The 14875-nt window shown below is 37.1% G+C and overlaps 1 protein-coding gene across 2 annotated transcripts in view; it reads left to right on the top strand.

The window, feature by feature from the left end:
• Window positions 1-5655: 5655 nt before the first annotated feature.
• The window catches only part of ntrk2a (neurotrophic tyrosine kinase, receptor, type 2a), a 51415-nt gene continuing 42195 nt past the window's right edge, over window positions 5656-14875 (top strand). For both annotated transcript variants that reach the window (XM_058389865.1, XM_058389864.1), the window contains exons 1-5: window positions 5656-6159; window positions 9537-9611; window positions 9712-9783; window positions 9933-10001; window positions 12234-12382. In XM_058389865.1, coding sequence (XP_058245848.1) covers window positions 5951-6159; window positions 9537-9611; window positions 9712-9783; window positions 9933-10001; window positions 12234-12382 — 574 coding nt within the window. In that variant the 5' untranslated portion in view covers window positions 5656-5950. The remainder of the gene's footprint in view (window positions 6160-9536; window positions 9612-9711; window positions 9784-9932; window positions 10002-12233; window positions 12383-14875) is intronic.

The following is a 14875-nucleotide window of genomic DNA, read 5'->3' as shown; positions in this document are numbered from 1 at the left end:
AAATGAAGCATAATACGATAATTATGCTATATTCTGCGGTGTGATCCCAGCCTTTCTTTCTTTCTTGCTTTCTTTGTTTTATATTTTCTGTCTCTTTCTTGTCATCATTTTTGTCATTCAATCTTTGTCTCATTCTGTTCACCATCCCATTCCATCTCACGCCTCCATACCTTCCGTCTGCATCTATTCCATCCTACTCCATCCCAAACCTTAAACTCCATCTCAGAGCATCCTATTCCATCCTATTCCATCCCATACCTTACCACTTTACCCATTCCATACCATGCCATGCCGTACCTTCCCACTTCACCCATGCTATTCCACTCCGTCCCATACCTTCCCACTTCACCCATTCTATCCCAATGCATCCCATACCTTCCCACTTCACCCACTGCATCCCATACCCTCCCACTTCACCCATTTCATCCCACTCTATCCCATTTCTTCCCACTTCACCCATTGTATCCTACTCCATCTCATACCTTCCCACTTCACCCATTCTATCCCAATGCATCCCATACCTTCCCACCACACCCATTTCATCCCACTCTATCCCATTTCTTCCCACTTCCCCCATTCTATCCCACTCCATCCCATACCTTCCCATTTCACCTACTGCATCCCATACCCTCCCACTTCACTCATTCTATCCCACTCCATCCCATACCCTCCCACTTCACCCATTCTATCCCACTCCATCCCATACCCTCCCACTTCATCTATTCCATTCCATTCCATATCCTCCCACTTCACCCACTCCGTCCCATATCTTTCCACCTCACCCATTCTGTCTCACTCCATCACAAACCTTCCCACTTCACCCATGCCATCCCATACCGTCTAACTTTATCCCACTGCATCTCAGCCCATCCCACTCCATTCTGATTCTGGTGCAAAGCCAGCTTTACATTGGTGTTTAAAATACAAGAATCTGTTCATTAATGCCTTTGACCAAGACATTCCTCATTTCAATCATTATCAACTTTGTATAGAATGCTCTAAAAGCAGCATGTTTATTTAGTCATACCACTAGAACAAGTGTTACTGCAACCTTTGCATGCAAAGTTTTACTTAAACATTAACAGTAAGCATTTGTCCTATTTATTAGTAATATTTGCTGACAGAAACTGGGTGAATGAAGAGTTTTGTCCGCCATTGTAATGGGAACCAGTAGATGGTAGCAGAGGAGCAGGCATCAGTCTGTCACTCTTAAATAGTGCTTCCATTAGAGCCAAAGCACTTCTCACTTAATGAAATTGCCAATTGCACAACTGCAACATGTGCACTACTACTAGGCAACAAATAAGGCTACTATGCTGTACCATTCCTTGTCACTAGGGAGGTCCATCAAGTGTTTAAGAGAAACTAGAAAGGTGCTTGTATCTACAACCCGATACTGTACCTTATTCCTTTTTTCTTCCATGTATTTCCATATCCAGCTTAAAGAAAGTAATGTTAACATCTCAGAGACAAACAAATGCAGAATTCAGTATCTTTTTTTGCAGCTTGCCGTGTCTTACAGCTGTGAAGTTGTTCTAAGAAAGACATGTCACTTTGTAGGTGCTAAAAATGGAAAAGCTGTCTTTAGACAGTAGCTACCCTCCCCTTGAGAAACACCTGTTTTTATAACAGTCCTCCTGCACCCCCGCAATACCTGCAGCACCTTGTGCGTCACAGCTCACGTCACGCCAGAGAGACTCAAGGGACCGAGAGTTACAGCACAGTCACAGGTTGCCAGATCTGCTTCCACTTTACTCCCTGTGTAAAGCCCAGCAGCTCTGCTTGCTTTTAGAGTCTCAGTTCATCAGAACAGTGGAAAGGTCTAGAGAACAATATCAAGATTGGCCAAATTAATGTCTCATTGTAGAATTTATTCTGGATATTGTACAACACAATTGCCAGATTCATTAGCACTGATTATTCCACGCTGTTGAATGCTCGCTTCTGATTGGTCAGAAGCTGTTGATTGGTTTTCTATAAGCTCATCCTACTACGTTATAGAGAACTTTGTAGCTGCTGTAGTGCAAGTGATAACGGGAACTCACTCACAATATTAAAATTTGTTCTAAAAAATAAATAAGATGTGTTTACATGAAACAAATGAAAAATTATGATGTCCTGTGTTTGGAAGATAACTTCAGAGTGGTGATGTAGCTTCACACCGGACCGAATCACATCACCCTGTATAGTCGGGTGTTTTCCTGTAAGTGTTTTATTCCTAACTTACTGTCTGAGAATTAGAGTAATCTGAGTGGAGTCAGCTCTACACCACAAAATATTTTTGTCTCTCCTTGCAATTGGGCAAACTGAGTGAAAAATAAGTATGCATGACATATCTACTTGATATTAAACAGAAAACCTTTAACTGAATGATACAAGATTGCTTTAATTAAATTTATGGTTTATAATACAGAACTGCAAAATGTGTTGATTAAGACGTGTCCTCTGTCATAATATATTAAAAATATATAATATCACATGACAAAAAAAGCCTAAACATCAGATGTCTTCCTGAAAGTCTGAAATATCAGGATGAGGTAAAATGGGCCAGTTTATTCAATTTTTCCTTCATTTATATTTTTTAAATATAATAATTTAATATTTGTATAATTATTTAATAATTTAATAATTTAATATTTTTTTTAACATTGCATGTGTCTGAATGATGCAGACAATTGTTTTCAGTTAAATGTAATTAAATACAATTTAATTAAACAGATCACATTTATTTAATAGAGCCATTGAAAAGAATGAAAAGAAATTGCAATTAAATACAAGAGTTACATAAAAAAAAACATTTCATTTCCTGAATATGTATTTGTTCATCTTATAGTTTTTTAAAATAATGTGTTATTTTTTTTATTTTATTTATTATTATTATTATTATTATTTCTGTTTTTGTTTAATTTTTTTAAGTAATATGGTTGCCTACCAACAAATAAAATTATTTATTTATTTATTTATTTATTATTTATTTTTTAGGTTATTTTGCAGTACTTTCAGTCTTTTTTTAGAGACCTTAAATATATTAGTCATGCAAAATTACTTATTAACGCTCACTTGCATGAAGTCAAATTATCTCAGTGATTTTCTATCCTAGTTCACAAAAAAAAAAACAATGCCACATCCAGCATAGCATCCTCAGACTTTATAAATTTTCCTTGATGGCTTAACATCAACCCTAAATAAAACATTTCATTAAACATAATGAGGGAAAACATAAAATGTGACAGTATTCTGGTTATGTGGAACATTTGCATGTAAATTAAGTTTGGGATGCATCAAGCATCTTTGAATATTGTGTTTAAAAGGCAGCAGGCTTGAATTAGGCTACTTCATCTTCATATATCTGTTCTGCTTCTTAATCTTGGTTTCCTCATTGCTGTATCATGCAAAAATAATATAGACCTTTATGCATAAAGAAAACAACAACACCCTTATGATTACAAGTTGTTTTGTTTTTTTAAATAGTGTAAAAATGTCAGTTGAAATAATTATGTGCCATCATGTGAAACATAAACATGTAAAAGTAACTGAGTCATAATGTGATAAAATTCATATGTAAAAAAAAAAAATGTGTCCTGTGTAAAAGTGAATATACCTGTAAGAAAAAGAAAATAAAAACAAAGAACAATAACATGAAAAATATAGCAAAAAAGTACATTATGAATAAAAATCACAAATAAACACACACAGATCAGGCATAACATTATGACCCCTGCCAGGTGAAGTGAATAACACTGATGATCTCCTCATCATGGCACCTGTTAATGGGTGGGATATATTAGACAGCATTTTGTCCTCAAAGTTGATGTGTTAGAAACAGGAAAAATGGACAAGCGTAAGGATTTGAGTGAGTTTGACAAGGGCCAGATTGTGATGGCTAGACCACTGGATCAGAGCATCTCCAAAACTGCAGCTCTTGTGGGGTGTTCCCGGTCTGCAGTGGTCAGTATCTATCAAAAGTGGTCCCAGGAAGGAACAGTGGTGAACCGGCGACAGGGTCATGGGCGGCCAAGGCTCAGTGATGGACGTGGGGAGTGAAGGCTGGGCCGTGTGGTCTCACATTGCTGAAGACGTTTGATAGAAAGGTGACAGAATACACAGTGCACGACGGGTCAGTGCTGTTTTGGCAGCAAAAGGGGGACCAACACAATATTAGGCAGGTGGTCATAATGTTGTGCCTGGTCGGTGTAAATGAATCATGAAAAGAATTCTTTATGGGAAGTAAATATTAATTTAATATTATTAATAATATTATATAGTCACAAAAGATGAATGGACCGTGTGAAAATGTCTCATAAAAAGCAATGAATCATATATAAAAATTAAATGGGGAAATAAATAAACTTTGTCACTTTTGAAATTACGCCAGTCAAGTGGAAAAACTTTCACCAAATTTTGCTCAGACCGTCTCAAACAATAAAAAGGATCCAAAAAGTTATTAAAAGATTGCTGATAGAACAAATCTTTCGTGTAGAATATGCCAACGAAGGAATTCTGTAACAACCATGAGCTGAGGAATACAAGCAGTTTGGGAACAGCGCCTCCTACTGGTCACAAGATTTGAAAAATTGCTATTTTTGCTTCTAACTCCTGTATAATTTATCCTGTAATCGTGGAACTGGTATCATTAGATTCAAAGAAACAAACTGAATCAAATGATGCCTAGTTTTACTATGTCAGCTCTTTTGGTCGTAGGATATACTGAATGGTGTTTTAAGATGCTATACAAACTCACTGGAGCATTATTACGAAACTCAGTCTCATCTCCAGGCTTGTTCAGTCTTGTTTCAGCTCCAGTTTGGGTTTTTACACGCTTCCTACATAATAAATCATATTCTCTTTATGCAAACAGTGAAAGTTCTTGAACCCCGACAAATGCTGCGTGTAGCTATGTTCGACATAAAAACTGCATTTTTGAGATTTGTGTTTTTATATTTTAACCTTACCTGAGATTTAGAAGGCATGTTTTTTCACAGAGAAATTCTTCCCCGAGGGAGTCCAAAAGAAAAATAAACAAGTAAATTCATATAAAAATATATGTAATGTGAGGTCAATGGAATTCTAACTCAGATACGTGCGTCAGCCTTCAAGCCCCATCCAATACCTGTGCACTAAGGGGCAAGTGGAGCTAGTGAAAAAATGCCCCCAGGAGTATCTGCATGTACTCATTAACTCAGGTTTTAACTTGAACATGTCCTAAACTGGCATGCCGCCTCACCACCTGAGCAACTCCGATCCTGTCATAAGATTCTGACTGTGTGTGGTTTCATGGGTCCATGTGGGTTTCATCTGGGTTGTCTGGATTCCTCCATCTGTCCAAATGCATGGTAGATCGATTACTCCACTGCCTCACTGTGTGAATGTGTGTTTAAATGTGCATATTGTGATGGACTGACATTGCATTCCTACTAGTCTTCCAGCTTTTGATTCATTACAACCCTGTCCAGGTCCGAGGGCATCCTGAAGATGAATAAATGACCCAAACCCGGTTAACTTTCTAAGTGTACAAGGATACGTTGCTTAAGTCCCAACTTTTATCTCTTTACTACATTCCACTACGTAATGCGCTGTCCAGAATCCATCATCGTTCGCGTGTGTGATGGTCCTGCCTCTCTCCTCCGCGCGCCTGCGCTCCTCCCACCTTCGTCGCGCTCGCGCATCCGCTCCTCCGACGAGCGGCGCTTCTTCCCGACGCGCGCGCGCGCTATACACGCCTCGTCTGTAAAATCCTTTAGGCGAGCACCTCAGCGCGCTCCGAAGCTTGCGGGAGGTCAGAATATTCCAGACACGGGAATAGCTAGAAAGGAACGAACGTGGAAAGGACTATAAAGGATTTAAAACATCAGCAACAACAAGAAGAGCATAGATATATATACAGAAACGCGCAGACAACAAGTGGCGCGTGAGGGCAATCCTCAATAAATCTGGCGTCGCAGAAGCGGGGATGAACCTGCTGCGCCCGGGCTCCGGTTTCGGCATGGCGGGCTGGCGGCTGGTGTGCGTCGCTGTGGCGCTCGCGCTGTGGAGGCCCGCGGAGTCGTGTCCCGCCGCCTGCACGTGCACGGGCTTCAGAATTTACTGCGCCGACACCGAGCGCAGCATTGCGGCTTTCCCTGCGCTCAGCGAGCCCGAGATGGAGAACATCACCGACATGTGAGCGTGCAGCTTTTCTTTCTTATCCTAAAAAATCCTGCCTGAGCTTAACCATCACCGAGGTATGTGAGGGACGACAGCAATAATAACCACGAGCGTGTTGTTCATCCATCACTTGTTTATTTTTGTATCATCAAGGACAAGCAGGCAAGATGACATGAAAGTCAGTTAGGCATGACTCGAATGCTTCTGTGTGACAGATGATGTGCGTTTGGTGCGTTGCTAAAGAAATACGCAGAAGGTATTTATTTTGCAACACTAGATTAAGACATGAGGAAGGTGAAAGAGGTTGTTGTTTTGTTGTTGTTGGCATGTTGTAGTTAAACTGCTGCTCACAAACAAGCAGCAAGCGAATGACAGAAAGTCTGGATGTGATGCACAAGTATTTACTGTATAGACCTAATATAGAGAGTGTATCTGATATTATATTTAATTGAGCATGAAAGCTGAAACAAGAAACACTGTAATATCAACTCAGTGTTGAATTAAAACACACACACACACACATGCACAACTTCTGTTGTGGAAATTAGTAGCAATGTTACAATTTTAGTATTTTGATCAATAACAAACTTTCACATTCACATTCAACCTAACCACACACACACAAAAATATGATGGTTCATTTCAGTGTAAAATGTAATTATTCATATTATTTATAGAAACTCTGCAAAAACGTACCCATCTAATTAACACCAATAGTATTGACTTCAATCTTTATTTACATGCAGCCTAAACATACATATATATATATAAATACGTGTGACTACATACTCTGCAATATGAGTTTTTTTGTGTGATTAAACATACATAAATTTTCTGTTCATAAACATGATGAAAGCTAGGTTCAGGGTTCGTTATCATTAGAGTTTATTACATGGTTTGGTGGCTGTATGACCAAGTGTACAGAATTTTAGATCGTAATAAAATTATGTATCAGGAATGTCAGTCGAAGGTGTTGTAGTTTTAAACTGTCGGCTCAGGCAAAGAACAAGGGTTAAATAATGTGGAAAATAAAAATGAACAAGAATGAATTCTGAAGCTTTGGATTTAACGTGTGATCGAGAGTTAAATTGTCGTGAAAAAGAATGGAACAGACGTGGTTATAAAGGCTGAAAATAAGAAACGTCAATTCATTTTTAAAATGTAATAGGGTGTTGATTTGAAAATTTTATGTAGCAGGAAGATAAAGCTTTATTTGTTGCCTGCTTTGTGCTTTAGTTATATGAATGTTGAAGGTAAAAAAGAATGCAAATAGAAACTATTTAGATCGACTTAACGTTGCTGCAGGTTCTGGGATCGAGGACAGTGAAGTCAAGAAGGATGCACTGACGCCCCTGATGCCCTCTATTATTATTATTATTATTATTATTATTATTATTATTATTATTATTACTATTTTATTTTATTTTATTTTATTTTATTTTATTTTATTTTATTTTATTTTATTTTATTTGTTTTTATTATTATTATTTATTTATTTATTTTATTTATTTATTTATTTTTAGACATTTTCCAGCTTATTTGATTAACATTTCCTCCAGTTTCAACCAACCAAATCAGGTGGTGAATTTAACATCATGAAAAGAAACCACAGCAAAGCGCTGACCTCGTTGACCGGGTATCAAAGGAAACCACAAAAAAGCAGGCGGTTTAATTTGATGCACAGTCTATGATCACGTCAATGATCGCACAATCGGCCTAGCATTGTGTGAAGCAATCACTAAATGTTTAATTGTGTCATGCAGTGTGCATCCTAATCAAGTGTCCTTCAGAGCAGTGTTTATAGACGGGGTTATAATACAGTGAGGCTTTCACATGATCATGAAACGTAAAGCATCTGGGATAAAATCATGCAGAAGGATGCTGTTAAATGCCTGAAAATCATTAGATAAAAGTTTGGGGGTAAAATCAGATTTACTATGAAAACATAATAAAAAAAAAATAAAATAAAAAATAAAAAAAAAATAATAATAATAATAATTTGTAGTAGTAGTAGTAGTATTGATTTTTTATTTTTTAATTAATTAAAAAAAATAAAAAATAAATAATACTTACACTACTGTTACAGTGCTGTTTTATAAGCAGAATTATATAAAATAATTATTAGGCTTTATTTAAAACATTTTTCATACACATGATTGGCCAAAGTGCTGTACAATCAAATCATGAAGATGAAATAATAAAATGCATGGAGTAATAAAAGTTATTTTATTTTATTTTATTTTTTAAGTTGTGTAAATGGAATGCAAAATCGAAATAAAAAGTAGTGAAAATTTAGCTACGTAAATAAAGAGATAACAAGTACACACACACACACACACACACACACACACACAAAAATCCATGTTAATATTCATTTAATGCATGTCCACCTCATAGATACAGGCAAGAGCTGCAGTTATGTCTACATCAATTATCAGAATGAGAAAAAAAATGAGATCTCAGTGACTGTGACATGGTTGTTAGTGCCAGATGGGCTGCTGTGAGTATTTCAGAAACTGCTGATCTCCTGGGATTTTCCCACGCAACTCTCTCTAGAGTTTAGGCAGTTCTGTGGGAAGAAACGCCTTGTTGATTTGTCAGTGTATTTGAAGACAGGATTAGAAGTGATCATTCAGGCTAGGGTTAATCTGACAGGGAGGATACGACAAACAATCACTCTTTGCAACCACGATGAGCTGAAAAGTGTCTCTGACAGCAGAACGACGCAGACGCACTGCAACAGCAAGAGACCACTTCGGGTTATACTCCTAGCAGTGACGAACAAAGACCAGGAGACGTTCATCAAAAAAAATGAAATAAATAAAAAAATAATAATAATACAAATGAATTTACATGCATTTTTAAAGCCCAGATTTAATTTAATTAATACATATTTAGTCATGTTAAAAAATTTTAACATGAAAAAGTTATTCTTGCTGTTTTGACCACATTTTTAAACAATACAGATATCTAATATTTAAAAAAATATTTAACATATCTATATATCTAATATAAAATATAGATAGATAGATAGATAGATAGATAGATAGATAGATAGATAGATAGATAGATAGATAGATAGATAGATTTAGACTTTATTCATCCCAATGGGAAATTTACAGCCAATGGGAAATTTACAGAATATTATATATATATATATATATATATATATACAGATATATACAGATTTCTAATTTCTAATAATAAAAAATATATTTAAAAAATGTTGTTCTAAAGGCTCATAGCTCTTTAATCATCGGAGCAGCATTAACGCTATCAGGATTCATTTCCTAAAGACGTCTGATAGATAAAGATGGCAACGGTGATGTAGTTATTCGTTCATGTTGTTCACACACATTTTTGTAAGCTCTGTTTTCTGCTCTAACTCACAGATATATTGCAAACCAGAGCAGCTTCTCCTCCATCAACGATAAAGACCTGACCTTCTACCGCAACCTCCGAAATCTGTAAGTGGTTCATACGGGTTGAGATAACTTGAGTTGGAGCTTTGCATGTACATGTCTATAGAGATTGACATTGTCTTTATCGCTGTTTTGCCCCCAACAGGACAGTGACCAACACGAGGCTGACGTATGTGTCCCGGCAGGCTTTTCAGAACAACGTCAAACTGCAATACCTGTAAGTGCGATATATTTTCATTACTGTCTTTAATAATTACACCGTTTGAGTACAAAAAAGCATAACAAGCTGTAGGAATGAACTCATTTCAAAATGTCCTAGCATGTTGTTTTTACAGTATCAGTGATGACTATAACTGTCATGTGCAGGAACCTGAAGGATAACAATCTGTCTTCACTGTCCTGGAAGACGGTTCACCATCTGAACATTTCCTACTTGTGAGTCATATCAGTAATATATATGTGTTGGTCTGGGAAAACCCTTCACATGGTCAGATTGTGGTATTTTATGCTACATAGACACATACCATCCACTGTATTAGGGACATTTTGCACAGTACTTGCAAGTTCATTCAGGCGGGTATGTGATCATCCAATCATGGAGCAGCAGCACAGTGCAAAACAATTATCAGGTCAAGAGCTTCAGTTCATATTCACATTATATAAACATCAGAATACATCTCTGTGCCTTTGATCGTGGCATGAATGTTTGAGGCTGATTTCCTGACTCTAGAGGCAGAATGGTGCGAAAAACAAAAAAGTGGGCGACAGTTCTGTGGGTGAAAAAAAGAGGTAAGGCTGCCTAGTAGAACATGAGGGAATGTGGTAGGTTAAATCCCAGTTCCAGTTCAAAACCCAGGTCCACCAAGCTGCTGGGCCCTTAAACAACCCCCAGTTGCTCAGTTTCCTCTCAAATGGATTGCTCTGGATAAGGCCAAATGCCAGAAAATTATATAGTGAGCAGAAAAGCTACTCAGCATTTACAGAACATCAGGATCTAGGACTATCATGATTACACACTTATCCAAACTAGAACCTGGAACCTGATGTGTTCTTCTGTTCTTGTAGCTCATCCAAACTCAAGGTTTGATGTGTTATGCATTCTAAGATGCTTTTCTGCTCACCACGGCTTTAAATAGTGATTACTTGAGTTACTATAGACTTCCTGTCAGCTTAGACCTGTCTGGTCATTCTTCTCTGACCTCTTTCATCAACAAGGTGTTTCAGCCTTCTGACCCTCGACACACAGGATGGTTTTTTTTTTTCTTCTTCAGTCTAGAGGCTGCTGTGTGTGAAATTCCCAGGAGATCTGCAGTTTCTGAAATCCTTAAACCAGCCCATCTGGCACCAACAAGTCACACTTTTTCCTTATTCTGATATTCAATGCGAAGTTCTTGATCCGTATTCGCATTGTGCAGCTGCCACATAAATGGCTGAATAGAACTCCAAGAATGTTCCTAATAAAGCGGCCGGCGGGTAAACTACTAAATCTTTCTCTTTAGAGAGTATGTTAAAAAGAAGTAAAGTTCTCGCACGTTATTTCATTCCAGTTCTGTGTCTACCTTTACATTTCTAACCTAATGTACTTGTGGGAAAACGAAATTACTGGCGAATTCCGCAGAATTAGAAGTTGGCAACAGGAAATAAGTTCTCACTTTGATTATCCGCCTCAGCCACACCAGTCTCCGTCTCTCTCTCATCACCTGAAGTAAAAGAAGTGATTCCCGGTGATTCGATTCATTCGGTCAGTTCTGTTCTGGTGACTAAATTTCTTGTGATTAATCTCTTTTCATTAAGTCATTAAAGCATTTTAAAACTCTCCTCTAAGTGCTCTTCTCTGTTTTGATGAGGATGTGATGGCGCAGGAGCGTAACGGACATTTTCATAGCCGGTATCTGCTTACAAATTGAATTGATTAGGCTTATGGCCATTTTGCTCGGGCACGTAGCTATCCACCAACTTGCAAAATTCTCTGCATGGCGGAAATCACTCTTAGCTAGACGTCTTTAAGCAGACAGTTTTTCCTGTTGTGCTTGTTAAACTGGCTCCTTCTTTTTCTCATCATCTTTACAAGCAGTAAGCCAAGCCAAGGTTAGAAAGTAGCCTAAATACAGTATATTGCCAAAAAGTTTTGGAACACCCCTCCAAATCATTGAATTGTTTTTCAGGGGTTGGGCCAGTGAAAGGAACTCTTCAGCATTCCAAGACATTTTGGACAATTTCATGCTCCCGACTTTGTGGGAACAGTTTGGGGATGACCCCTTCCTGTTCCAACATCAGTGCACAAAGCAAGGTCCATAAAGACATGGATGAGCGAGTTTGGTGTGGAGGAACTTCACAGAGTCCTGACCTCAACCCAATAGAACACCATTGGGATGAATTAGAATGGAGACTGCGAGCCAGGCCAAAACTGCCAATTCCAATTATTTGAAGGGGTGTCCCAAAACTTTTCGTAATATAGTGTATTTCCACAATTTTTTTCAGAAAACCCATTTTTGCTTTTGATCTCCAAATATATTAAAGGCGGAAAAACCCAATTTTGTTCATTTTTGGTGGTTTCCCAAAATCTATCCCAAAAGGGGTTTCCCAAGCCACCACATTTTAATATCTATTCAATTATTGAAAAGTGTCTCTTTATGTATATATCCATGTATAAAATCCTTGTTTCAGGCTTCTGTCTGGAAACCCGCTGCAGTGCTCGTGTGAGAACATGTGGATGAAGCAGGGGCGAGGCGACGAATCCGAGGCAGCCGAGCTCCTGTGTGTGGAGGAAGGAGGGAAGAGGAGGCATCTGTCCAAGCTCATTTTGCCCAACTGTGGTACGACTCCATTTTAATTAAAGCATTCCAGGTTTTCGTTGAACTGGTTACAGATTAAGAGATATGTGAAGAATAGTGCATTAAAATGCCTCTGCTCTGGGGTCACAATGGTTGCATGTCTGGAAAAGATTTGTAGCAATTGCATTCAAGTTTCAAGCAATGAACCCATCTAAAATACAGGTTCTTGGTCTGATCCTAGAAACAAATACAACTGAGGACCATCAGTGATTAAAACTTGTCTTATATCAAATTATATCAAATATAAGTTCACAGGTTATTGCTTTTTATTCATTAATGCTTGATGAGTGGTGTATAATGTCAAGTGGTGTGCGTATACACCGATCAGGCATAACATTGTGAGCAGTGAGAGGTGAAGTGAATAAGACTGATGATCTCCTCATCATGGCACCTGTTAGTGGGTGGGATATATTAGGCAGAAAGTGACCATTTTGTCCTCAAAGTTGATGTGTTAGAAGCAAGAAAAATGGAAAAGTGTAAGGATTTGAGCGAGTTTGACAAGGGCCAAATTGTGATGGCTAGATGACTGGATCAGAGCATCTCCAAAACTGCAACTGTTGTGGGGTGTCAGTGGTCAGTATCTATCAAAAGTGTCCTTTAAATCCTATAACTATCATTTAAGTTCAGTAAGTTGCAACGTACAGGATTTAAATCACACATTCAGGGATCTAATAGAGTCCATGCCAGGGCTGGGTCAGGTCAGGGCTGTTTTGGAAGCAAAAGGTGGGCCAACACAATATTAGGCAGGTGGTCATAATGTTGCGCCTGTTCTGTGTAATCTGTGAAATGTTTCCAGGAGCCACATTCAAACTTAATCTCAGGAGCTCAGGAGTTCAGCAATAAAAAAGTGACAACAAAATAGGTATTACATATGACTTTAGTCTTCTTCAATAAAACGAGAGCATTATAAATCAATAGAAAAATTCCTCATGTGCGTTTAGGGTCATTTGTGCTAAAGGTTTTGGAAGCAGTGATGTAACACAAGCTTCATTTTTCAATATACAACGCCAAATATTGCATCTCGAATGCTGCTAAGCTTTATTACTTATGAACTATTATGAAAAACATTTGAAAACTTTCGAAAGAAGAAAAAAGACAAGAACTGCACCAAGCTTCCTGTCCATTTAAAGTTATATAGGTGCTTCTTTTATGTATGGATGAATCCGGAATTGTTTCCATATCACATTACAGAAATGAAGTTAATAGTGTCTTACCTACTCGTTACCTAAAACAGGAACGAAGTTTTCGAGGAAACGAATATTATATCCGCTCTTATAAAGGCTTTTATCCGGTACGTCACATGGTATTATAATGAATAGTGACAATTTGTGTTAATAGATTATAAGTTATCAAGGAATTTTCACATTATTCCAGCTTTATGATGCTTTAATAGACAAGGAGACATTAGCAGCTTGCAAAGAATTATAAGCACAGTTAGAATAGATAGATAGATAGATAGATAGATAGATAGATAGATAGATAGATAGATAGATAGATAGATAGATAGATAGATAGATAGATAGATAGATAGATAGATAGATAGATAGATAGATAGAAGGTGTGCTCACAAAGAGTGTGTTTAAAAATGAATTTAGGTTCAATGAAACTATTTGTGAATGTACCACTGGTCAGGTCACATGATGATGAATTAACTGGAGAAAGTATATATCCAAATTAATGTGGAGCCGCAGGACAAAAGGAGCTCTTTCTTATCCATCATTTCACGTTTGGTCTCAAGTTCTGTCAGAAAAATCGAGACATGTGCTGTCCAGTCTCTAAGCTGAGGTCATTTCAGAACAATATTTGAACCAGCATGTGCTTATTAAAGCAAAACAAAGTCCACAGCTACTTGGGTGTGAAGTGGTCACTAAATGGTGTTAAGTGCTTGCTAAATGTTAGAACTTTGTCACAAATTGGTGCTAGATTATAGCACTGGGACGCTCAGTGGCACTGACTGGCAGCCAATTAGTACTTCTCTAGATATACTCTGAGTAAAACAGCTAAAGCTCTCACACTGAAGGATTTCTATTAGAATTGTTTAAAAATATATTTTTATTTCTTATTTTAATGAATTTAAAAAAAAACTACATCTATTTTCCTTTTTCAGCTATCAAAAGTTTATTATTACTATTATTATTATTATTATTATTATTATTATTATTACTATTATTATTATTATTATTATTATTATTATTTTACAGATTTACTCTCATAATATCTGCACTTTTTTTACTTTTATTTATTTATTTGTTTGTTTGTTTATTTGTTTGTTATTCTAGCAGCATTTTTCATTCGGGATTATACACAAATTTATGAAACTGAAAACTGCATCCATTTTCCATTTAGCGATCAGAAGGTTTTTTTTTTTTTTATTATTATTATTATTATTTACAAATTTAATATCATAATATCTGATTTCTTTCTTTCTTTCTTTCTTTCTTTCTTTCTTTCTTTCTTTCTTTCTTTCTTTCTTTC

This window comes from Hemibagrus wyckioides, linkage group LG05, assembly GCF_019097595.1.
Source record: "Hemibagrus wyckioides isolate EC202008001 linkage group LG05, SWU_Hwy_1.0, whole genome shotgun sequence".
In the NCBI taxonomy this organism is placed as follows: domain Eukaryota; kingdom Metazoa; phylum Chordata; class Actinopteri; order Siluriformes; family Bagridae; genus Hemibagrus; species Hemibagrus wyckioides.
The sequence above is the reverse complement of the archived record's forward strand: the minus strand, read 5'-3'. Positions and strand labels throughout refer to the sequence as shown.